Source organism: Pyxicephalus adspersus, chromosome 5, assembly GCF_032062135.1.
Source record: "Pyxicephalus adspersus chromosome 5, UCB_Pads_2.0, whole genome shotgun sequence".
Classification (NCBI taxonomy): Eukaryota; Metazoa; Chordata; class Amphibia; order Anura; family Pyxicephalidae; genus Pyxicephalus; species Pyxicephalus adspersus.
The window spans coordinates 93,522,040-93,546,151 of NC_092862.1; the positions used below are offsets into that span (position 1 = coordinate 93,522,040).

General features: G+C 35.4%; 1 protein-coding gene across 5 annotated transcripts in view; it reads left to right on the forward strand.

Moving 5' to 3' along the window:
• Nucleotides 1-24,112, forward strand: part of PDE1C (phosphodiesterase 1C) — a 435,454-nt gene that overhangs the window by 385,211 nt on the left and 26,131 nt on the right. For all 5 annotated transcript variants that reach the window (XM_072412144.1, XM_072412147.1, XM_072412145.1 and 2 more), the window contains 7 exons: nt 1,049-1,177; nt 8,220-8,321; nt 9,673-9,793; nt 13,808-13,889; nt 14,751-14,871; nt 17,089-17,264; nt 22,710-23,000. In XM_072412144.1, coding sequence (XP_072268245.1) covers nt 1,049-1,177; nt 8,220-8,321; nt 9,673-9,793; nt 13,808-13,889; nt 14,751-14,871; nt 17,089-17,264; nt 22,710-23,000 — 1,022 coding nt within the window. The remainder of the gene's footprint in view (nt 1-1,048; nt 1,178-8,219; nt 8,322-9,672; nt 9,794-13,807; nt 13,890-14,750; nt 14,872-17,088; nt 17,265-22,709; nt 23,001-24,112) is intronic.

The window sequence follows — 24,112 nt, forward strand, 5'->3', positions numbered from 1 at the left end:
GCTAGCAATGGTAACAGAGGTCCTATGTGCGGTGTCTCTCTAAGGCTAGCAATGGTAACAGAGGTCCTATGTGCGGTGTCTCTCTAAGGCTAGCAGTTTAGGGGCATGAGGAGGCGGTAACCACACTGCAGTCCCACCCTTGGTTGGAACAGAGCCAAGTGATGAGTTATAGAAGGCAACAAATAACATTTTTTAAAGAAAATTTTGAAAGGGTTATTACCTCTGCCAAGCTAATAATTCTGTTTGTGTCTTTCTTCCCCTGTGACCACCACTCCTTATTTGGTGAAATCCCAGTGATGTAAAACCTAACAAATACAGAAATGTGTATTTTACAAGTATATCCATCGTTAGATTGCTAGGATTTAGGGATCTTGTATGAAGAGTGACCAAATTGCTGATCTTTACTTGTAGCCAGCATTGTTTAATCACAAGTAATGTATGTAAAATGTACCCCATACGTATCAGTTTAGTGCCGATGCTTGTTAGTCAAAGTAGCCCTGGATTTGGCATTCATCCTCATAAATTGCAGGATTTTAAAGATACATTGTTTGCACTATGCAAACACATTCAGAAGAAATATTCCAGATGTCGAACTTTTCTTTTAGAACTTTTATTTGTTTTTTAAGGAACACATTTTGGTTTTCTAATATGTTTATACAGACAGACTTTAGTTTTAAACCTGGCCATACAGGTACAGATTAGCGTGCCACTAATATTACCCTAAAACATAGCAGAAGGTACAAAACCAACATTTTTTTGATGTTCAGTACACATACTAAACTAGGACTGGAGTGTTCATACTTCAGTGTATGATTAGCGACATGATGCAGTAATAGTGGTCACTGTGTGCAGGAAACATCATTAAAATCTATTTCACTGTGCTCTGGTTACAAATTTCTTTGTTTCCAGGAAAGGAAATAGGGAAAACCTAGAGAAAAACTATCTGTGAAATTTAAAGTAATAATAAATAGCTTTAGTCATAGAGGTGTACACTACTAACCACTTACCCTCCATGCAGTCTAATATTCCCAATCTTTTGTTCTTTCAGATCAGATTCTGCCATTTTGTATAATGATCGATCTGTACTTGAAAATCATCATGTCAGTGCAGCTTATCGTTTACTGCAGGATGACGAAGAAATGAATATTCTCTATAACCTGTCCAAAGATGACTGGAGGTGAGATGTGTAAGCAATATATATTTTGTAAACACGTACATGTTTACATTTCTGTATATACTCAAATATAAATCAATCTGAATGTAAATCTAGATACCATCTTTTACATTAAAAAAAGTATATTGCCACGAGTACAAACCTAGGGCACAAAACATTCAAAAGAGGAATCAACAGAAATGCCAAAAAAACTTAATGTGAATAAATACACGCCTAGGAGTTATTTAATCAATTCCCTGTCAATGTGACTGCATGTTCGCTCACAGCTGTTCAAATCTCTTTTATTGGTTCAATGCATATGAAATCTATGGCTCAATATCCCACCTAGTGGCTAATTATCAAAAGTGCACACCAGTCATAATAGTAAATGCTATATATTCTAATGTAGGGATGATCGAATTGACAGGGGCATCATTTAATACACCACATAGCGTGTATTTTTAAAACACTTATTTAAAGGTGATGAGTCATTTTCACATCTTTTGTAAATTGGTGCCTACCAGTGCATAGTGCTGTGTCCTCTCTACACTTTTCATAAGGACTTGGCACCATCTTTTGGTCCAAGTGTAAACCAAGATACTTTTTCTAATAGAATTTTCAAGTTACAGAAATCTCAGTTTTTACTCTAGTATATATAGTATTATTTTATGGTGAAAACACTATAAAACATATTTATGAAGTAGTGTAGTAGTGTTTTTAATAAGCATTCACTGGTGGTGAATCATTCACTGTTATTGCAAGCACATGTACCAGGAAGATATACCTATGGTAAGTGTTTGTTGAATGTCAGATGTACAGCTTTATAAATATTGCCTCATGTGTGTATATTCTCTTTCTGTGGATATTATAGGATAGCAAATGATTGCCTGTTTTGTCTTATAATCCTAATAACCTCATGTAAAATGTGTCATTCATTTTGTCTGATGTTATGAAAAACACGTGCCACTAGATTATATTCACTATAAGATGCCAACCTGAGACTAACTCTGCCCTATGAAACTTTAAAACTTATTTTAGTTATGCTGTTTTTAAAATCTGTTAAAAGAAAAACATAATACCATATATTACTTTTTTTGTATCAAAAAGATTTGTAGATACGTTTCTGTGCCTGAGATAAAACTTTATTGAATTCTAGTCAGATTTTTACACATAAATTACATAAACATATAATAAAATAATATATATTATACACATATTTATCTATATATATATATATATATATATATATATATATATATATATATCCAGGTGTTAGTGTGTTTTGTCGCTATTCATTCTATGTAGTGCTCCAGTACACATGCAATGCAACTCTGAGGGACAAGTTGCTACACACCACAATGCACGGTAACACACTACTGTACATTATGGTGCACTGGGTCAGGAAAAAATGGTGCAAGTACTTTTTTTACTCATTGCCAGTTCATTAATGTTATAGTCCAATAATTCTTTATTGAAGTTTTTTAAATTTTCATAGAACAATAGAAAACAATTAAAATATGAGAATAAGTGAAAATACAGGTTGGAAAAATAAAATTAAATAATATAAAAAAAAAAAGAAAAAGAAAACAATTAAAAAAAAAAGTTAAAGTAGGTAACTATGAAGTACCAGCTTTGCAGTCCTTTGCCAAAAAAAAACACATATCAGTACCTATTGTATAATAACTGCCAATCTTGAAATAGTGCATAGAGGGTGATTCAACCAAGCTTCCCATTTATCAAAAAAGTTTTATAGTGCATGTTCATAATGGCTAACATTCTTTCATATGCACAACAAAGATTTAGATCTACAATCACATCTTTATAAATAGGAGATTTATTGGGTGGGTTTCCATATTTTGGTGACGTGTAATTTCGCTAGTAGCAATATGTGTATAACCATTGGTCTGTGCCTAATGGGGAATTGCTCAACTTTCAAATGTAAAAGAGCTAATTCAGGCGTGGTTAACGTGTGTGTGAGTGTAATTTCAGATATTAATCTAAATATTGCATTCCAATAAGATCCAAGGGACTTTCAAAACCAAAAAATATAAAAAAAATAAATATATCTCTCTGCAGTTTCTCCAACAATAAGCTGAAAGGGAATCAGAAAATTTTGACAGCTTATAAGGGGTCAGGTACCAATAATTAAGAATGGGTTGGAAAAGATCCCAATGGTTTTCACACCTAGTGGCAATATAAGTGTCTTTTATAGCTCTGGACCATTAAGAGAGAGAAATATTTTTATCTAAATCTTTGGCCCATTTTTGCATATTAGTAGAGGAGGAGAATTAGGAGAATTCCAAATTATCACAAAGTATATTGTAATATTTGGAAATGCTGTTCTTTTGTATTGAGGTTTCCTTAAAATATTTGCTTAATGAGATATCCAGATGGAATTCTGTTTGCATATTTGTCTTTTTGATGAGGTGCCTAATTCTCAAATAAGTAAAGTATTCATTTTTGGATAATTGGTACTATGACTGTAAATTATAAAAAGACTTGATCCTAGTGGCAGTGTACACATCTCTAATTTCACTAATACCACAATCTATCCATTTTGACAGATTAAGATGTGAAATAAATGCTTCTAAGACTTTTAGGTCAGGATAAATAGTCAAAATAGGCCTTGAACTTGTAGAAGACAAGACCAAGGTCATCCAAATCTTAAATGTAGTTTGTATTGTTGAGTATCTAGATGTGGGGGAGGGAAGGCCCAATTAGGTAGCTATAAGAAGATATTGCATTTTGGAGACAGTCAGAAAGTGCTGTTCCTACTCCACCCACAACTTATCGCTAATTGACTTGGAATAATTGTGCAGAATGGGATGGTATGTAAATACCCCAAAATTTTATAGCTTTCTTTCCCACACAAGGGGGAAACAAGATATAATATGATATTGGATATATACTGGAATAATAATACCTTGGGAATAATAGTTGGGATTTCAAAGCATTGACTTTATAGTAAGAGACCTCACTAAATTCCTTTAATATCTCTTGAATAGCCCTCAAAGATTTTCTGGTTTAGTGAGTATAAGGACAGTATCATCAGCAAACAGATTGATCCTATGAGTTATCTCTCCTATTTATTCTCTCCGAAACCAACGTACTAGAGCGGATATATTCTGCAAGTGGTTCAAGCAGTAATATAGAAACCACTGCGGAAAGGGGACATCCCTGACGCGTTCCATTGGAAATTGGGAAGGAAGAGAAAGGGCAACAGACGTCAAGATTCTCGCAGAAGGATTCGAGTTCAAAGACCAAATGGCTGATTTTATAAAACCAGAGAAGCCAAATTTATCCAGCACACTAGATAGATACCCCAATGCACTCTGTCAAATGCCTTCTCTGCGTCTAAAGAAAGAAGCAGAGAAGGCTGTCCGAGGCACCTAGTATATCTTAAAATATATATACGTCTAGTGCCGTCCAGAGCTTGTCTGTTTTTCACAAAACCAACCTGATCGGGTTTGACCAAAGAAGGTATATTTTTTATTCTAAATGCCAATATCTTTGCAAAAAATCTTCACATCCGTATTTAGCAGCAAAATAGGTCGGTAGCTACCAGTGTTCATAGGGTCCTTACCCGATTTAGGAATTGTAATTATCACCGCTTGCAGCCATTTCGTGGGAAAAGAACCCAAAGACGCGGCCAGATCAAAGATCTCTTTTAAGTGAGTTAGTTGAGAATGACAATTTTTATAATATTCATTTGGAAAACCATCCGCTCCGGGAGATTTACTATTAGAGAGTGATTTAATTGCTCTAGTTATTTTTGGAACAGTAAAAGGGGCAGATAAAGATTTAATTTGTACAGAAGATAAAGAAGGTAATTTCAATTTTCCCAGAAATAGCTTTATTTTATCTCTAGTAGGTTGGGGAGTTAATGCATCTGCAGACAAATTATATAGGGATTTTTGATTTCGGCTTCTGGGCTTTAAGACATCTAACCAAGTAAGATCCCGCTCTATTATGTAAAGTGTATTGTTGTGCTTTAAATTTTTGGTGGGACTTTTCAAACTTGTATAATGAAAGGGATCTCACATGGTGTCTTTGTAGCATTATACTACTTAACAATGCCTGTGAAGGACATTTTTTATTCAAATCATCATTCATTTTAAATCGCTCAAGGAAATCTAAGACCTGTTTCTGCCTCTGCCCCTTTTTGTACGAACATATTTTTGTACAAACCCCTCCTATATATGCCTTATGGGCATTCCACAAAGTAAAACGGTCAGTTTCTTGTAGGTCATAAATTTAAAAAAATAAACAATGAGATTCCTCTAGTTCTTTATGATCTTCAGGTGCAACATCACAAAGGTGTTGTTGAACTTCCACAGCTGATCAGGAAGAAAAGGGGAGTCTATAAATTCAAATCTAAAAGGGGCGTGGTCCGACCAAGTAATTGTTCCAATCGACGAAGACTGGATTTTCTGTAATGACCAGAAACCGGTTAAAAAAATCAACCCTTAAATAGGAAATGTGTGAAACTGAAAAATATGTATAATCTCCTACTGTACTGCGCTGACATCTCCAGATATCATATAGATCATGAGTCGCAAAACATTTTGACAGTTGAGTTGGTGTTCGTTTAAGTGAAGTTGATGAACCCATTGTGTAGTCCCCTGTGGCGTTAAAATCCCCCATTTATTAGGTTTCCTTGCCTCACTGCTGAAATTTTCGTGATCACCTTTGTGAGAAACAGCTTTTGCTTCGTATTTGGAGCGTAGACATTACCCAGGGTAAAGGGAACTTTATTGACTTGACATACTAAAAAAAGGTATCTGCCTTGTGAATCTGCAAAATGAGTGATATACTGAAAATGGAGTCCTTTAATGCAATAATGACTCCTCGTTTTTTCACTTTTGCATTTGCCATATAGATGTAGGGAAAGGTCTGTGGGTTCCAAACAGGTACTTTTCCTTGCGCAAAGTGCGATTCTTGCACAAAATAAATATCCGCTTTATGGACTTGAGCTTCCCTCAAAACCGATGATCTTTTAAAAGGAATATTCAACCCTCCTACATTATTAGACAAAAAATGAATACCCATAAGCAGGTAAAAATTTGCTGAGTACATTGTGGGTACTGTGAAATTTCAGTTGGCATGTGCACATAGGAGGGGTGCAAACCAGTTCAGGGCACTTCTTTTGTGAGACCCTAAACAAACATGAAATAATGAGCCAGATATATTAGTTTGTAACACAGAAGGTTTGTAACTGCAATAAGTAGTAGGCAAAGGACAGTTCATGTCCAGTCTGAGTCCACACATCTAGGAGATCTCTGTTGACATGGTTGAGGAACTGCAGTGTCGATGTTCCATTCTGCCAACAGTTGCGTTCCTGCTTCCACACTTGACACCGGGTAGTTTCTCCCAAGATAAAACATCAACATTGTTGGAAATCCACATTTATATGGAATTTTCTTATTTTTCAACATTTTAGTGAATGGAAAAAAAAATGTTCTGGATTGCAATGTATTTTGGGATAGACCTGTAAACAACTGGATGTTTTTATAAGCCTCTGGGAGTGTTGGTGGTTTTTTAGCTGTGTACATTAATTTTTCTTTCACTTGAAAAAAATGTACTCTGATCAATACATCTCGTGGAACGGAACGTCTGGAGATAGAAAGCTTGATTTTGGTATACAGTGTGCTCTATCGATTAATAGATCACTTTCTGAGGCTGCAGGGAGCAGATTTTTAAAACAAGTAGTAATATAACTTGTTAATTCTCCTGAAGAGACCAATTCAGGTATCCCACTGAGCATAATGTTGTTTCTCCAAGACCTACCTTCTACATCTGCAAGTTTTTGATTGATCCATTGTATATCATTACTGTGATCTCGGTGTGCATCCACAAGCTCATTGTGAGCTTGAGAAAAATCCTCTACTTTCTTTTCTAAATGTTGGATCCATTTGTCGTGGTGGGTAATGGAGGCTTTAATTTGTGTAAACATGTCAGCCATGTCTTGATGCTAGGAATGTTTTTCATAATCCGGATAGAGAGCTCTTTATGCTGGGCAGGGAACTCCTCAATAGTGGGGGGTGTGCTGCTACTAGGAGATGATGATTCATCAACCGATTGAGGAGACTGAGATGTTTTTTGTAGATCATCTTTACCCTGTTTGTTTGTGGACTTAGAGGACCTGGTAGAACCAGGTGACTCACCAGAGACAGGATCCATTCGGTCCCCCCATGGAGATCTCGTATCTGAGGAGAGATATGTGATCGGTGAGTCCGGACTTTCTGAAGGAGAATTAGGTATTGAGGCAGCGCCATCTTGAGAATCAGCCGTGTCCTGCGGCCTGAAGAAGCTAGTCAGTTTCTTGGGCTCCGGTTTCGTTTTTTTTTTTTTGTCATCTCTGTTTAGTTATCTGGAGATTGAGGAAGTCAGCACACTCCAGTAGTCCAAAAAAAAATTGTGGTGCACTGCTCTGGTAGTCGCTAATGGCTCACTCCAGCCCGGGCTAGACACGCCCCCCCAGTTCATTAATTTTAAATAGGCTTCCTATTGTTGTGAGTTATCATGGGCAAAACATGCATTAACGGTTGGCTTTAATGCAATGTGCTACATTGGGAATATGCAAATAGTTTTTAAAGGCAATTCTGTACTTAGTGACGTCCAATATCTATATATAAAAATGAAAGTATCAACTCATTTTTGACAAATCACACACATATCAGCCATATTGTACATCTCTTTCTACAAATTTTTCAACAGTATGTGGATTGGTATTCTCAGATGTTTGTAAAAAAGGGTGAATTTTTTTTTATAGGAAAGTAAATATTTTTCTTTGTTTTATGAAACCTACATTTATTGAAAGGACAACTGAACAAAGATGTCTCTGTTTTTCTTGCATTCATTTTAGCCAAAGTTATATTCCTGACTAACTCACACATAATTTGATATTTAAAAAAAATGAGCTTACCTCCCTTGGAATAAAGATATCTGCAAGGGGCTTGTGACACATATGGTTTGCAGTCAAAATGTCACAAACAATTAGCATATGCACAAGAAACACTAATGTCTTACACGTTCTTTTACTTTCTGCCTTATGACAACCCTGAAGGGAATTCCGAGCCTTGGTGATTGAGATGGTGTTGGCCACAGATATGTCCTGTCATTTCCAACAAATCAAAGCAATGAAGAATGCTTTGCAGCAGCCAGAAGGGTGAGTAACCTTGTTATGATGTCCTGCAGTAAAAGGTCATAATAGATACTGATAGTTTATTATTTTGCACTTCAAAGGCAACCTGTGAAAGATATTAGGCTTTCTAAAGTTTCTGCTTTCTATTTTCAAAGAGCTTTAAAGATGTATAGAATATGTCTGTCCTTGTAACATGTTTTTCTAAATAAATAGATCAATTAGTTGTGTTACATAAAATAGCTGGGAATTTAAATACACTTCAATTTCAATATTTATATTATTCTGGTACTAAAGAACATGCCAATATTGCACCCTTTGCAATCGAGCCAAGGTCTGGTTTGGGGTAGAGTGGACCACCCACTCAATTCAGTGTCACCTAAGACAAAGTAAAATCATTGCCTGAACAAATTGTTTAAATAAAATTTCTTCCTATCCTATACCACATGATTGGGTCAAGATAGTTGCATTCAACCATGTGTCCGTCCATTTGGTCTGTTTCTGAGCCTTCCAGTATCCACAGGTAAATAAGTAGAAATTTCACTTAAGGCCAAATGGACGGTTCAAAATGGTGAGATGGAGCTGCTGTGCACTTTATATTCCCTAATACTTCATACTAACTTGGCAGGTTCCATAACCCAGCCAAAATAAAAAAAAAAAAAAACACCTAAAAGCGTTATAGTCCTGTAACTTACCAGTTTCTGCTACTATTACATTTTAATTTATTTACTAAATCTTTACCACTGCTTGGCAGTAGCATAGGTGATGGGAACTGCACTAAGGAAATCACACCATTGATATCCAGAGAATTATAAGAGTATTTCTCTGATTCTGCATATTTTGATGTACAACAGCTACATTGTTTGGTATAACATTTGCTAAAATGTTAGTTACTACAGCTGAGAAAAAAGTTCAATTGGGGCCTATATACATTAATATAGCTATAAAATTATTTCAGCATTTTACTTTTAATTATTCCAAATACATTTTTTGTGTGGGGGTTGCTTTGCCATGTTCTTAAGCAATTGCTTATTAGAAAGGTCTGTCTTCAATATTACCATCTTAGTTTGTAATATCTGCTAAGCATTGAGGATTCTTTGGAACTAACTCTCAAAAAAATGAAACAATATGGAATTTTTTTTTTTTTTTTTTTTTTTTTTTTTAGTGGACACTTTTAAGAAGGAGCTTTTTAAGAGGAAGTTATGTACAATGTACAGAATGATTTTTTCTTTGTTTTAGAAATTTACATTAAATTACAAAATTTGGTTGTGTAGCAGTTTTTTTTAAAAATATGAAATATACTATATACATTTGATATGTATAGAGGATGCTGTTTAAGAAATGACCATAATTAACTTGCCCAATTAATACTTTACAGGATTGATAGGCCGAAAGCATTATCCCTGTTGTTGCACACAGCAGACATCAGCCATCCAGCAAAAAACTGGGACCTCCATCACAGGTGGACTATGTCATTATTAGAGGAATTCTTTAGACAGGTATTTATTTTGTTACCTAATTCATTTTTGTTATTCTAAAATAAACAAGTCTGAAATAAAGCTTAATGCTGGAATCCAGCCTTACCTTAATTTGTGCACAACTGTACTTGTAACTTTGGTAATAGCAAAGGGAATCTTTAACAATGTAGTAACTAAATTTATTTATGACCAAATTTAGCAATAAAACTGCAGCACATGGGGCTTGTCATCTAAGAGTCTGGTTGAAATTAAAACAGGCTTTAAAAAAAAAACATACACAGCAGTTGAAGGGCAACACCCACACCCCAAGAATACTATTTATGAAATTTCAATGTTGAAGTGGTACCCTCCTTGATACATGCTTCAGTGGCCTTGCCTAGTCCCCCCTTTTTTGACAGTGTTTTGTCTATTGGCCCTGAAATTATTTCTGCCTTGCCCATCAACTACAATGTATTCCAGTGTTTCAGTAAAAATCCCACAGACATAATAATATTTATAATAAAAGCTTGCATCATTTCTAAGATGGTCCATTTCAAGTGTCATCAAGCCCTCTCCTACAGATCTGGACTGTCCCTGGTCTTCCTCTTTAGAAATTTTAAATATTTTAGACATATCACCAACATTACTTTAAGGCTTCCAAAGCAGGGTGCTGTGAAGTTTACGGGTCTTTAGGTCTACCGTAGGAAATTATCCAATTACCATTGTCGAGTGTCTGTGCTGTAGTGACTGGCGGAGTAATGTATTACTCTTCCATGTCAGTGGGTGGTAGTAGGTAGCTTAATTGCCTTGTTTATTCTAAAGCTGCGTACACACTTCCAATTTTTATCGTTCCAAATGAACGACCGACGAACGATCGATTGGGCAAAAATCGTTCGTAAAAAAAGTAACCAACGACGCCGACGAACGACGAAAGTCGTTGGAAATGAACGACCGGACCGGCGGATCGGATTGGACGACGATCGTTGACCATCGTTCGTGTGTACGATCGTTCATTGATCGTCCATGGTCTGAGCATGCGTGATGAACGAACGTTCCTGTGGTGCACGTAACTTCCTGTATCGTTCAAACGATCGCATCTATTGTGTGTACAATATCTACGAACGATCGTGTCGTTATCTGTATGTACAGGATCGGTGCTATACGATCGTTCGCAGATATCGTGCAGGATCGTTCGTCGTTCGTTTACCAACGATAATAATTGGAAGTGTGTACGTAGCTTTAGAGACAAGAGAATTAGCTACAGATTGTCATTTTGTAACATTTTTGATTTGTGGTGTGCCGCAGGAGGTAAAAAATGTGCCATGGCTCAAAAAAGGTTGAAAACACTTATTTACCATAGATAAATAACCAAAATACAACATTTGAATAAATAACTGAAAAATAAAACTTATATATGTATATTATGTTATTGTATAAATTCACACTCTGCAATATTAACATACAAATTAACTTACACATTAACACCCCCATTAACATAATAAATTCTTCAACAAATAAACCAATTTATACCCTATCCACTAGGCTGCAGGTATTGGAAGGTAAAGTCCGCATCCAATTGTATTAAACTTCAACCATCACACACTGGCCCCTAGCCGCCCAGCACCACCTCGGGGGCCTACACCATACCAAACTTAAAGGGGCACCCCACCATCCTTGAAGCCCCTCCATAAAATTACCCTCTTTTCTCTTGCAAAAACTGTCCCCCACTTCCTGCCTCCATTTATCTATACCTATTCTCCTCCCACTTTAACTTCCGATCCGACCCTCAGCTTACCCCTCCTTAACCTTTCTTCTGATTTGTTTACTTCCCCCCCCCCCCCTTTTACTGGGCAGCCCTTACTCCCTGTCATGAATGCCCTGCGCTTATTCCAAGCTGCTTATTCCAAGCTCCAACCAGCGAAAATGTATGTGGTGTGGAAGGGTTGTTAAAGTTTAGAGTTTAAACCAAGACCAGTCATAAACTCAGAAAATGATCAGTTCATTTGTAAATGTTATGCTTCATACCAGAAATGGTATTTTTGATTCCGTTTATTTTTTTGGGACAAACTATAAGTAAAAATATATGGACCAACACGGGTCAAAGTAGCAGAAAAATTATCTTTGACTTTTTATGCATTTTGTCTTTAAATTACATATTATTAAATTACATAAATAAAATAATGTTTGCAAGACAATATTGCCAAAAGAAAGCTTAAACTGCCCCCACAAAACTCAATATATGTCTTACTTTGTTATTTTAAGTAATGACAAGGTAATCAGCAAATAAACAGATTCATAATGTAATTATCAAGATTGTTCTAGTCCATAAGGAATGTAAAACTACAAGATCAAAAGTGGTTAAATGCATGTCTTGTAAGAGAATTCACTAACTGACAACAACATTAAGTGGTAAACCACTTAACCTCTATTATCAATAACTGCAGCCCTGAGGATGACAGGCCTCATAGAATAAAGATCATCATCCAGTGGTACTTCTCCTTCAGGGCATGCTTTTGCTGGTTAAAGTGATTTTATAATACATTAAAAACTGTATATGCATGGTGGAAGTCACCAGTACACATTTAGCTGTATTTAAAGACTAAAAAATAATGAGAAATATTTGGTTAAACAGCATAGAGATTGTCATTCATTAAAGCAAATATTTTGCACAGGATATTACAGTAGTATCTGGGTTTTGGGGCAGGGCTGTATCTTGGTTTACGGTACAATGTAAAAGGAGGTAAAGCTTTTTAATTTAGTGCTAAACGATTATTTAAGGCAATACCCCCCTCCTCTGCACTACATATACACATAAGGCTGAATTTTAGGGAAAAATGTGGGATTTGTGAAACTTAGGTGAAAACATTGATATAAAGACCTCTAGTGTATTAGTGTAAATTTCTCCTTTCTCATAAGTACTTGTGTCCTCCACTTACATTGCCCGCAGATATGTGCAGAATAATTCCTGTAGGATTTATAGTACAATTCTGGGTGCCTGAACATTGAATTGATATGCACATATTTTACTTAGTCCCTGGAGTGATTTCTGGGAAGGATAAACTACTCAAGTACGGGTAGTGAATGCAGACAATAAACAGTGAATGATGATATGTACAGTGTTAATCATTACCAAAATCAAGCATAGACAGCTTTAATACACATGGGGCTAAAAAATGATAACATCAAAAAGATGACTGTTTTCAAGGTCATAGTAAACTTAATAAACAAAGTTTGGACTCTAAAGCTGAAACAAAGCACATTGGTTTAATGTATTGTTATTCACATAACTGAAGATTTGTTTATGGCTTTTTTATTAGTAGTACGTTTGTATTCAGAAATAATTCCTTTTTCATCGGTCAACCTTAAATTTTAAAACAATGCCAGTGTATTTATTACCTGCACAAAAAGCTGAAATACAAGCATAATTTAATTCAGTATCTGTTTGAAATAATACATCATGCAATAACTCACAGATATAGGAGACAAAATGCACAAAATATTCAATGTTGTGCATTTTGAGCATTTACATGATAATGTAATACATATAGGGAATGTAAAGTGAACCAAAATTGTACTGTTTTTACCAAGGAACATGGCTGCAGTCTTTTGAACTGAGAGAATGTGGACATTGGGGTTCAGCAGGCAATATAAAACTCAACCACAGCCTGCATGCCCACAACCAACCCTCATCACCCCTTGTGTACCCAATGCCCATATTTTAACACGTGTCCCCGCTGAAGGGAAATCACTTTCAGCTTAGGAAGTAAGCAAATTATGTGCAAAATCAATAAATTTACTTTTTTTTAAATGATTGTATCCATTTTTTGAGTGTTGAAGTTTCTTTGTAAATACATTGAACATATTGAAGCTTACTTTACCATCTGGTAAATCATAAACAAAAAAGAGGAACGTTAATGTTATTATTTTATGCCTAATGGGCATATTTTACAATCCTCTTTGAGATCTGTCAATACTACTTGCACCTACCTAGACGTTATTTTTTAATCTAATCTATGAACACTTCTTTATTATGCAAAATATATTGTTTCATTTCAGGGTGATAAAGAAGCAGAACTTGGCCTTCCATTTTCTCCGCTGTGCGATCGCAATTCAACTATGGTTGCTCAATCCCAAATAGGTAAGAACATAAATTTTCTTTTAAATTTCTTTTTGAATTTTAGAAAACATTCCTTTTATTATCTATATTTTTTAAAGAAACTAGTTTTATTTCTAATTGCTTTATTTCTGTACAGATTACAATATTTAAAACATACTAAAGTGAATTTTTAGAGCTTAAATTTAGTGCTTTGCTGTGATGGACTGCTAAAGGACCAAGAGAGGATGACCACTAATATTTGTTATGGTGTAGGAGCAGAGTGCCTCCTGCTCATCCTCCTTGCTTAATAGAACAGAACAACAATGCTGTGCATACTGTGCTTCATTTTACTGTCCCTTGAAAAGATCGCAAAACATCATCTCCAGTGACAGATCAGTGCAAAAATATTGACACCTTATAGTATTTCTCTTTATTCTTCCCCTGGCTGCCATATAAAGATCCAGCAACACTGTTAGCCGATATGCCTGTGCATAAACATTGGTTCACTGATTCAGCTTAATGAAATAATTCTCAATTATGTTTTGTGCTAAATTGCCAGGAATGTACTAGCTAATTTTTTATATCCAGTTCAGTTCGTCCCGATTTCAGTAGCCCATGCTCACATTACAGTGATTGCTCATATTATATTATCATTGTTCATTTTTTTGTACAGCCATTTGCAGTAAATTGCAAGCTTTCATCTTGAAGGAATAACTATTTCACACCATAATTTTCACAAAGTATACCATGTCTCCATCTAGTGGAAGTTTTGAACAAAACACTGTACAAAATCTATAGTTATCAATGTGCCATGGAAATCCATTCAGTAAATTAAATGTGTATGATTCTGGCAAAAATAGGATTGTATGTTAACAATGGTTATTTATTTCAAACATTTTTTAGGGTTTATAGACTTCATCGTGGAGCCAACATTTACTGTGTTGACTGACATGACAGAGAAGATTGTAATTCCACTCATTGATGAAGCCTCACGGTCTGGGCTCACAGGATTTAGGCGATCTAGGTAAGATTTTTATTATTTATACAGAGATATTTTGCACAAATCATCAATTACCACAGAAAGCTGTAAAACTATACATAAGAAAAACTTTAATTTTTAAATTGTATTCTACAATGGGCTCATTAGATGCATCAATCAAAGGATATTAATTCATCAACATTTGCTTGACAGCCTCCTTCCTAACAAATACAAGTGGACTCTTTGTTGAAGTCCCTATGGGGCAATGCAAGTAGAAAAACGTTTAAATAAAAATTTTGAGTACATTAAGGTAAATTAAGTGGGTTAAATTAAGCAGAAAGTTCACACAAAAGTATTTTTCTAAATTTTTTATAGTAAACCTTTTCTTTAAGGCTTTTCCCAAAATGCCCAAAAGTTTTCAATGAGTGAGCATGACCCATTAAAGAAAAAGAAACAATAAACTTTAACGTCAGTCATACTTATCTTTAAGCAATTACTCTTCACTCCATTACCCTAGGGTAAGCAGCAGTTCAAGAAATAATCATTTGTATAGGGCTGTAAAGAGCTTAAGACTGTCCCTTTAAACCCAAGTGATACATTGTGTCAGGAGTAACAGTAACCCCACAAGTACTGGGCCCTACTGGCAGCCAATTGACACAGTGGGGGAGCAAAATAAAATAAAGGTAGTGCTTTAGCTGTAGGGTCTAGCAGTAAAGTGAATCAATTGCTTTGCTCCACATTGGTAAATACGGGTTTACTTAAAGCGCAAAGGTAATATTTAAAAAATACTAAAGGTTACATTAAGAAAACATTTTACTGCGAGTGAATTTTTCACCAATTTAAAATACATGCACCAGGAATATTCAATTCTGGGGAGGTTTTTCTTTAATTCCAGGGTCAGGATATACAGGCAAACTTTCCAACGCGACATAGACAGCAATAAAAGGTAATTTTGCAACATAAGCGTTAGAACCCCTAACAGATTTTCAGTGGTGTAACAATATTAGTTTCCACCAGGAATAAACATAACACCATATACCTGGTGGAAATTGTTCTCTTCAATATTAAACTAGAAAACAAAATGTTCTCAAAAGGTGTTGCACAATCAGTACTATAATGTAAATTGTAAAACCAGTCAATGCCCAAAATTAAATTCCAATAAAATGTTTTGAAATGGCAATTCATGGAAAGAAACCCACAAACATATTGTAACTGAAAGAATTTTGCATGAAGATGTGGGAATTTCTGCAAAATGCAGAAGATGAAATTTCTGTGCAATGTCAGATTCTTGGAAAAGGAAGTTGCTTTTTTTTTACAGATCACCATAAATACTATTGATATTTTTAATTGAATAAATGATTGAAAAAGCAAATTTTATTGTGTTTGTTTACCTAGGTCACCTTTAGCTGTGGGCACTATTTGAATAAAGGTCTAATGTTTAATGTTTTTTTTTTTTTTTCGCAGTAGCCATTAAAAGAAAGATAAAATAAACAGTTTACAGTTTGCTTGCAAATGTGCAATGCCTTTTAAGTACATTTTGCCTTTCATATTTTGATTGCTGTCTGTGTTCATGTGTTTATGTATTTTGACCAGAGCAAGTAGATAGATGCATGCTCTAAAAGCACAGAAATAAAAATTGCAGAGCGTATAACTTTGATGATTAAACTGTGTTTAAATTCCAATAAAAGTGTTGCTCAGGTTTCCAGGTATTAAACAATGTAAAGTGTGCTAAAAGTTAGTATCTATAATCAACAGCTTCTTTTTTAACTGACTTTTCCAGCAGATCAAGTAAGTAAGCTAGTCTTATGTTTTTTATCATTAAGCCTTTAGCTGTCACCTTTATTTTGGTAGTGTCAGTTACTGATATAAGGAATTATTTACTAAAGGCATTTAGGCTGTTCACTTAGCAAAGTGATCTGTCAGTCTGCAAGAGATAATTTACTTGAAAAATGGCAAAATTTTACCCCGTTTACAAAGCTAAGCATTATTCCTTGCAGACTTTAATAGGTGAATAGCCTAAATGCCTTTAGTAAATCATTCCCATATTCTGGTATTGAAAACCATCACCTTTTATTGATCTTTGTTTTTTTCCCTTAATTTAGCACAAAAAATATACTATCATTAATGTTTCTTAAAAAAAAAGATAATACACATACCATGACATTTTACTCATTTATTACAAAAAAATCATAAATAAATAATCTCTTTGATGAGTTTACATCCAGTTACTCTTTTAATTAAATTCATTTATTCATTTTTCAGTTTAAACAGTATAACTCCCTCAGACGTTAAACGATCGAGTGTGAAAAGCACTGGATCAGAAGGAAGTGCCTCTTTAAATTGTTCAATCCTCACTGTGGACTTCAAAAGTTTCAAAAATACGTGGTATGAAGTTGTACAACAGAACAGAGAAAAGTGGAAGGCGCAAGCAGCCAAAGGTGAGGCATATGCTGAATTCATAAGCAAATATATATATTTATATATATGTTAAGGTAACTTAAGGTTGCTTATAGGTAAAACATGTGTATATATTCTTTTTCTGAATGTTTAGGGCTAATTACTTTTAAGCAACATTTTTTCTAAGATAAATATTGCATGTAAAAATTTTATACAGGTAATCCCCGGGTTACATACGAGATAGGGACTGTAGGTTTGTTCCTAAGTTGAATTTGTATGTAAGTCGAAACAGGTACAATATTTTATCATCACTGTGAGTTAACCACAAACAAGGAAAAAAAAAAACTTTATGAAGCCTAGACGTTCATTAACTTCTGGAGCAAGCTGTGCTTTGATAAGCAAAAAGAAAAAACTGCAGAGTTTGTCTTGGTCAGTCCCCTCCCCAGCAGTAACCCAGAGTGTGACTCGGGGTGGAAAAAAGATCCTGGAAGCAGCAAGAGTCATACTCGGGGTAGGTAAACCTATGGAAACAATAGTAAATAAAGCGTTTAACTGATCCGCCAGCGTCCCCTATCGTCCTTCGCGTCTTCTTCCTTCCTCCGGCCGGTGTTCTCTGCACCAGATGAGTCACAGGGGTGTTCCTGGTGACTCAAACTTTATTATACTCATGAACAAAAATGTCCTGCTTTTAAATATATAAAACCGGACCACTGAAATGAACCATTCACGAGGTTAAAAATTTACGAGAGGCTGCAGAAAGAGCTTAAGATCACCCACAACCTCAGCTAGGTGTTTAGCAAAAGATTTCTTCTGCAAGTCATGCAAACCGCGCCCTACCCCCCTGCAGCCTCTGTCCTGCACATGAGCAGGAGGGAACCTCCGTTCGTATCTAGGAGTCGTTTGTATGTCGGATGTCCTTAATTCGGGGACTACCTGTATTAAAGAGTTTTAACTGGATTATAATAGTTTAAAGTGGAATTGAGCCAGTTTTGGTCAGGAGCTTTTGTCATAACCAGCAAGTACTGTATGCACAGCATACTTGCTTTTTATGGCACACACATACCTTGTACTCAGCATCCTACACCTGGCTGGCTCCTCTGGGTCCATGGGGATCCTTTTTTAGTCTCCAGAAACAATGTTTTTTATTTCAATTTTGTTGGGTTTTACACTGCATGGGGCATATGCCATGTAAGCAAAAAAAAAAAGAAGCAAACACACTAGTGGCCGGAGAACTTTGTATGTCTCCTCCCCCCCAAAAAATTGCTATAATTTATTTCTTGACAACTTTTTGCTCTTTATCAAACAAAATTATCTGGTACACTGATGTAATAGAAACCCCTTTCTTGTAAATTGTACAAACATTTTTCATTAATAGTCCTTAAAGGTTGTTGTAGCCATATCAATGCACTTGCAACACCAGAGTTAAGTACTGGTAATGATACTTTTTTATTTGTACTAACGTTTAAATTTATAGGACAAGCTTTTAAGTGTCTACCAGCTTCTTCTCTATACAAGAAGAATGGATCATGAATAGATAAAAAACAGTGTTACCTAAAAGATATTTTAAAAACCTGACTACAATTTTGTTTTTACATTTCTCCTTAGTGTGTTAACATAAGACTATATATTGTGGATCTGGACTAAAAAAAGGCAATCCTGAATCGGAATACTATTATTAAGACACAAAAGCAATTTGTTTTGGGCTAATCACATTTGACCTGATACATGAAAGCTCTCCAAGGCTGTAGAGCAGGGGTCCTCAAACTACGGCCCGCGGGATGAATATGGCCCGCTGAGGTTGTCCATCCGGCCCGCCGGCTGCCGGCCGCTGAGGCTGCTTCTCCTGCCTGAGCTCTGGCTGCCTGCGATCTGCACGTGACACCACTGTTGCCGGGGTAACGCTGGAGCTGTCAGGCAGAAGCCATCCTGCAGAGAAGGTATGAGCAGAGACTCATTGCTGCCTTCATCCACTGGCTGGTTCTCACTGCAGCACAAATGTACATGATCAATGTACATTTGTAAATAGTATAAACATACTATGCACATTGATCATGTACACATGTGCTGCAGTGTGATCCAGCCGATGTATGAAGGCAGCAGTGAGTGACAGGTAGCAGACACTGACAAAGTTTTTTTAGCAGCCCTTTTTTAATTAATTAAAAGTGTGGGGTAGTGTTGGGTTTAGGGTAGGGTGTATAAAAAGAAGCAAATTAATGAATTGCTTGAGATTATTCATTTGCATGGAAAATGCAAGATAAATTTGCATTTTCAATACACACAGTGAAAATTCAAATTTATCTGTGCATTTTCCATCCAAAGGAATAATCTCAAGCAATTTTAAAGCCAAAGTAAACGCCACTTTTTTTTTTTAATGATCGGCAAGTGTGCTGTGCATTCTTGCCGATCATTAAAAAAATAAAAGTTAAGTGACTTACCCCATCCTAGCGAAGTGCAGCAGTGACTGGTCCAGGACAATTAATGGACAAACCTCTGCTGATTTTAGTTCAGTACAATAAATATGTTTTGTGCAGTGTGCATAAGAAGCTTCTCCTGTTTTTTTTCAAACTATAGTACGCCCCCCCGACAGTCTGAGGGACCTTGAACCGGCCCCCTGTTTAAAAAGTTTGAGGACCCCTGCTGTAGAGGATACACTTTCAGCTGAGTGATCTAGTAAACCTGGAATGGATTTGGTCCAGGATTGAAAACATTTGCTAACAAATAGCAAATTACTTTTAGCAAATCCATTCCAGGTTTGCTGGATCACCCAGTGTCACTGATGAAAGTGTATCCTCTGTAGCCTTGGAGAACTTTAATAAATCAGGCCAATTATCTAGAGGAAGAAGTTATGCAGAATTGGTAACATATATATACTGTCTCCCTATATTATTTTAAAATCACAATAGGCATTGACACATCACCCCCAGACCCAGTGAAGCACGTGCTATGACTTTATTATTTTGTTGTTTTTTTTTACATTCTTTAATATCAGTATTATCGTGCATATATGAGATGGGAATGTAACATGTAGCTGTCTGGTAGATACAAAAACATGAGAAAGAATCATATTTGTATATGTATTTGTATCATATTTGTATCATATTTTGACAAGCTACATATTAGCAGGCATATGTTCACATGCTTGAAAGGAAGCTATAGTTATTTGGAAATTTAGCATATGTGAGGTATAGCTTGTATGTACTTCAGATAGTACTATGGTAATCCAGTTTGATTGTTCATACATGAAAAAAATTCAGTATATCCTTTACTATGTTTTGTTTTATTAGGAAACTTTAACACATTTTCTTTATCTCTACATAGCTTTAATGGGCTGGTTAATAATTTATTTGTAATACAATGGTAATTACGACTGATGCTCCAGGCTTCATAGACCTACTAGTAGCTTGACATGTATAGTAATGAACTCCAAGAGCTAAGTAAATAATTAATAAGAGTCTTTTCTATAAATGTATTACATTTTACTTCTAGGTATAATTTATCAGTTTGAAAAAACTTTCATTTATTCCACTTGATTTAGTAAGCTAATAATGCATTTTAAATTCTAGAATACTTATACATTGGACCTGACTTATTTAATCTCTCCAAGGCTGGAGAGGATACACTTTCATCAGTGAAGCTGGAGATCCAGCAACCCTGGAATGGATCTGGTCCAGGATTGAAAACAAGCAAATAGCAAATGACATTTAAGAAATACATTCCAAGTTTGCTGTATCACCCAGACTCACTGATGAAATGGTATCCTCTCTAGCCTTGGAGAGCTTTATTAAATCATGCCCATTGTGCTAAAGTCACATGAATTTATATTTCTATCATATTAAAATTAAATACATTTTACCAAAAACAAAAGTGTGTCTTTTCATTAAAAAGGAGACATCCAGAAGCCCTAGTGGTGCAAATAGCTACAGTCTAGAAATTTAGAGAGCGTTAGTGTTCCCCAGGTAAATCTATTGTAGTATGTAATGCATAGAATGGGACAGTCTGGTATGTAATGCACTGCATAATGTACAGTATTGGAAAAACTGATGTATGTCACACAACAATGCAAGTTCACTCAAGTTGCTACCGAATAATGCAAGGTGGCACATTGGGCCTGATAAATAAAAGCTCTCTGAGGCTGGAGAGGATACACTTTCATCAGTGAAGCTGGATGATTCAGCAAACCTGGAATGGATTTCTTCAGTCATTTGTTTTTTTCTAACAAATGTTTTGAATCGTGGACCAGATCCATACCAGGACATTTCTACAAAAAGTAGATTTGTCCAGTGGCACTAAATGTCTGTGTCAAACCTAATACTGATAGAAATGTTGATGAGATAAATCTGTATGTAGGTGACAACAATACAGACAGATCCTAATCTTTGAGTATGTCCAGCTGCCAGTGTACATGGGAAGTAAAAGCCATCTTTATGGAGTTGATGAAGCACTGTGTATTCCAGTATTTGGGTAACATCAACCCCAAACTTTCAGGTTTGAAAATGAGAAATGTACAGGTACATTATGGCAGAAATGGCACAGGTTTTATGAGACGGAGTTTAGCCCCCAAACACATCTGCATATTTTAGGTGCATAGTGGGTGCAGTGTGTTGTATGTTGTTTGTATGTCTTACATGCCTTTACATTTAATTATTCAAAACATGCGGATACATTTAATTGTTTTGAAACATGTGGATGTTTGCAGTGCTTTGGAAAACATCAGGATGTTTTCCAAAGCCTTGGACATCAAATGCATAGATATATTATTAATACATACCTGGTATATATAGGTGTATATATAGACTGGGTGTATATATCAAACTGTACATTTCACACATAATGCATTTATTCATATTCAATGTAAACAAAGTGTTTTAATAAACTAGATACATAGTGGCCATAAACAAACTGCAAATGTTTCCAAATGAAACAAAAAGTCTGACATGTTATATTGTCCTATTAAATGTAGTTGATAGCTCCAAATATGTAGAATATTTGGACAATTGGGGCTGGGAATCTGTCCCAGAATCTACATTGACAGTATTAACCTATATTAGTATTACAGGCTGACACCCATGTTTCAAGGCTAGGAGATGTTCCCAGTTTCGAAAGCACTTTGTTGCTCAAAAGATTTGTATATCCTTGTAAACATTTATATAGTGTAGTTAACTTGCTAAAAGAGTAAAGGCCTTTTATTTAACGCACACAAAAAAATAACTTATGCTTGCTGAGCTTATTAAAAAGGGTGAACCTGTGTTCACTGTGAATAAAAAATCATGTGCAAGGGAAATGCAAAGCTTCACCTTCTTTACAAAGCTCAGAGAACATTGGCTCTGTTAAGTAGAAAACCTCAATTCCTTCAGTACATCAGTCCCAAATGTATAGGTAAAGAAACATGGTGTTCCTCTATTAGAAGAAGAATCACATTATACAATAATCTTCTTCTTTTGAAAAAGAACCACCATTTTAAACTTCTGTCAATCCTTTCAAAATAGATGCAGAGGAAAGAGCGAAGAAGGAATCAGAAGAGACGGGTTCTAAAGAAAAAGATGACAGGAAAGACAATGACAAAGAAGATAGAAATGAAAATGAAAAATCTTTACCATCCAAACCAGAGACAAACAAAGAAACAAATTCGAGTGATGGCAAATCTACAGAATCTAGTCAGGGAAATATTAATGGGACTCGCTTACCAAATGTTAACAGACGAGATGATTGCTCAGGACAAAGTCAAAGCAAACAAGATATAAGTGGAGAGAGTGAAGACAAACAGCAAGTTCAGAATGGTAGGTCAATCTGCATAACATCTATAAATAAATGTCATAATTGAGTGTCAAACTGTATATCCTGTCTCCTTAAAAAGTAAAATTTCCAGGAAAAACAAGAGGAAGGTGGGAGCAAAAGATTTACAAACACTGAAAAGTAAACGGAGTAAATAGCAGTTTAGTTAGTTGAAGATAATCAACAGTATATACACTACTGGAAAACATGGGCCAGATTGAGAATGTCATATGATATCTGGAAGCTATGATAACTCTTAATTAGAAATACTTAAAAGAAGTGTACATATACAACATTTGTTCATTATATTATTTTACAAAAGCTATAGATAAATAAACAAAAATATCAATATGACAAACATTATACTGGTCACATAAGTACTTTTCCCTGCACTTTAAGATTTACACATACTATTATGCTGTAAAATACTTTGATCCTGGTTATTTGTGCCTAATATTGGGCTTTATCAATTTTGCGTCATGCTGAAAAGTTACGGAAAATCCAATATTTAGTACAACCGTTAATGGGATGAGAGGCAATTACCTACTGTGCTATGCACATCCCCTAATCATAAAGCCTTGCTCTATAAAAGTGACCTATACTTAACTTGCATATTCACTTTTCATTGTCTTCAAGGAAAAGTAAACTGTATATACTTTTTTGGTGTATTTACATTTTTTAGCTGTACAATGTAATATACAATTTATACAATACAATTTGTTATGTGTTTGTCCATTGGCAATTAATCTCCAAAATGATTAATGGTTGCATAATTAACTGGGAACATGTTGTAAGCTTTAAATAAATGTAAAAAAAAGATCTGCACAGTACATTTAGGATCTGCCATCAATTTTTCAAACCATAATAGAATAGGTATTTTTAAAAAATGCCAAAACCCCCCTTTTAACATTCATTTTGGTGACAACATAATGTTTAGGGTTTTTGCAAATAACTCAAAGAGCTTGCAACAGTGTCCACTGTTTTAATAGGAATTCAGGGGCAAACAAAGCTTGCTGTGGATACTCTATTACTCTGGGAGATTAGGAATATGTAGTGAAATATTTTGGGAATTGATACACCCCACTGACAGTCTTCTCGGGTTTAGGTTTTAAACTTG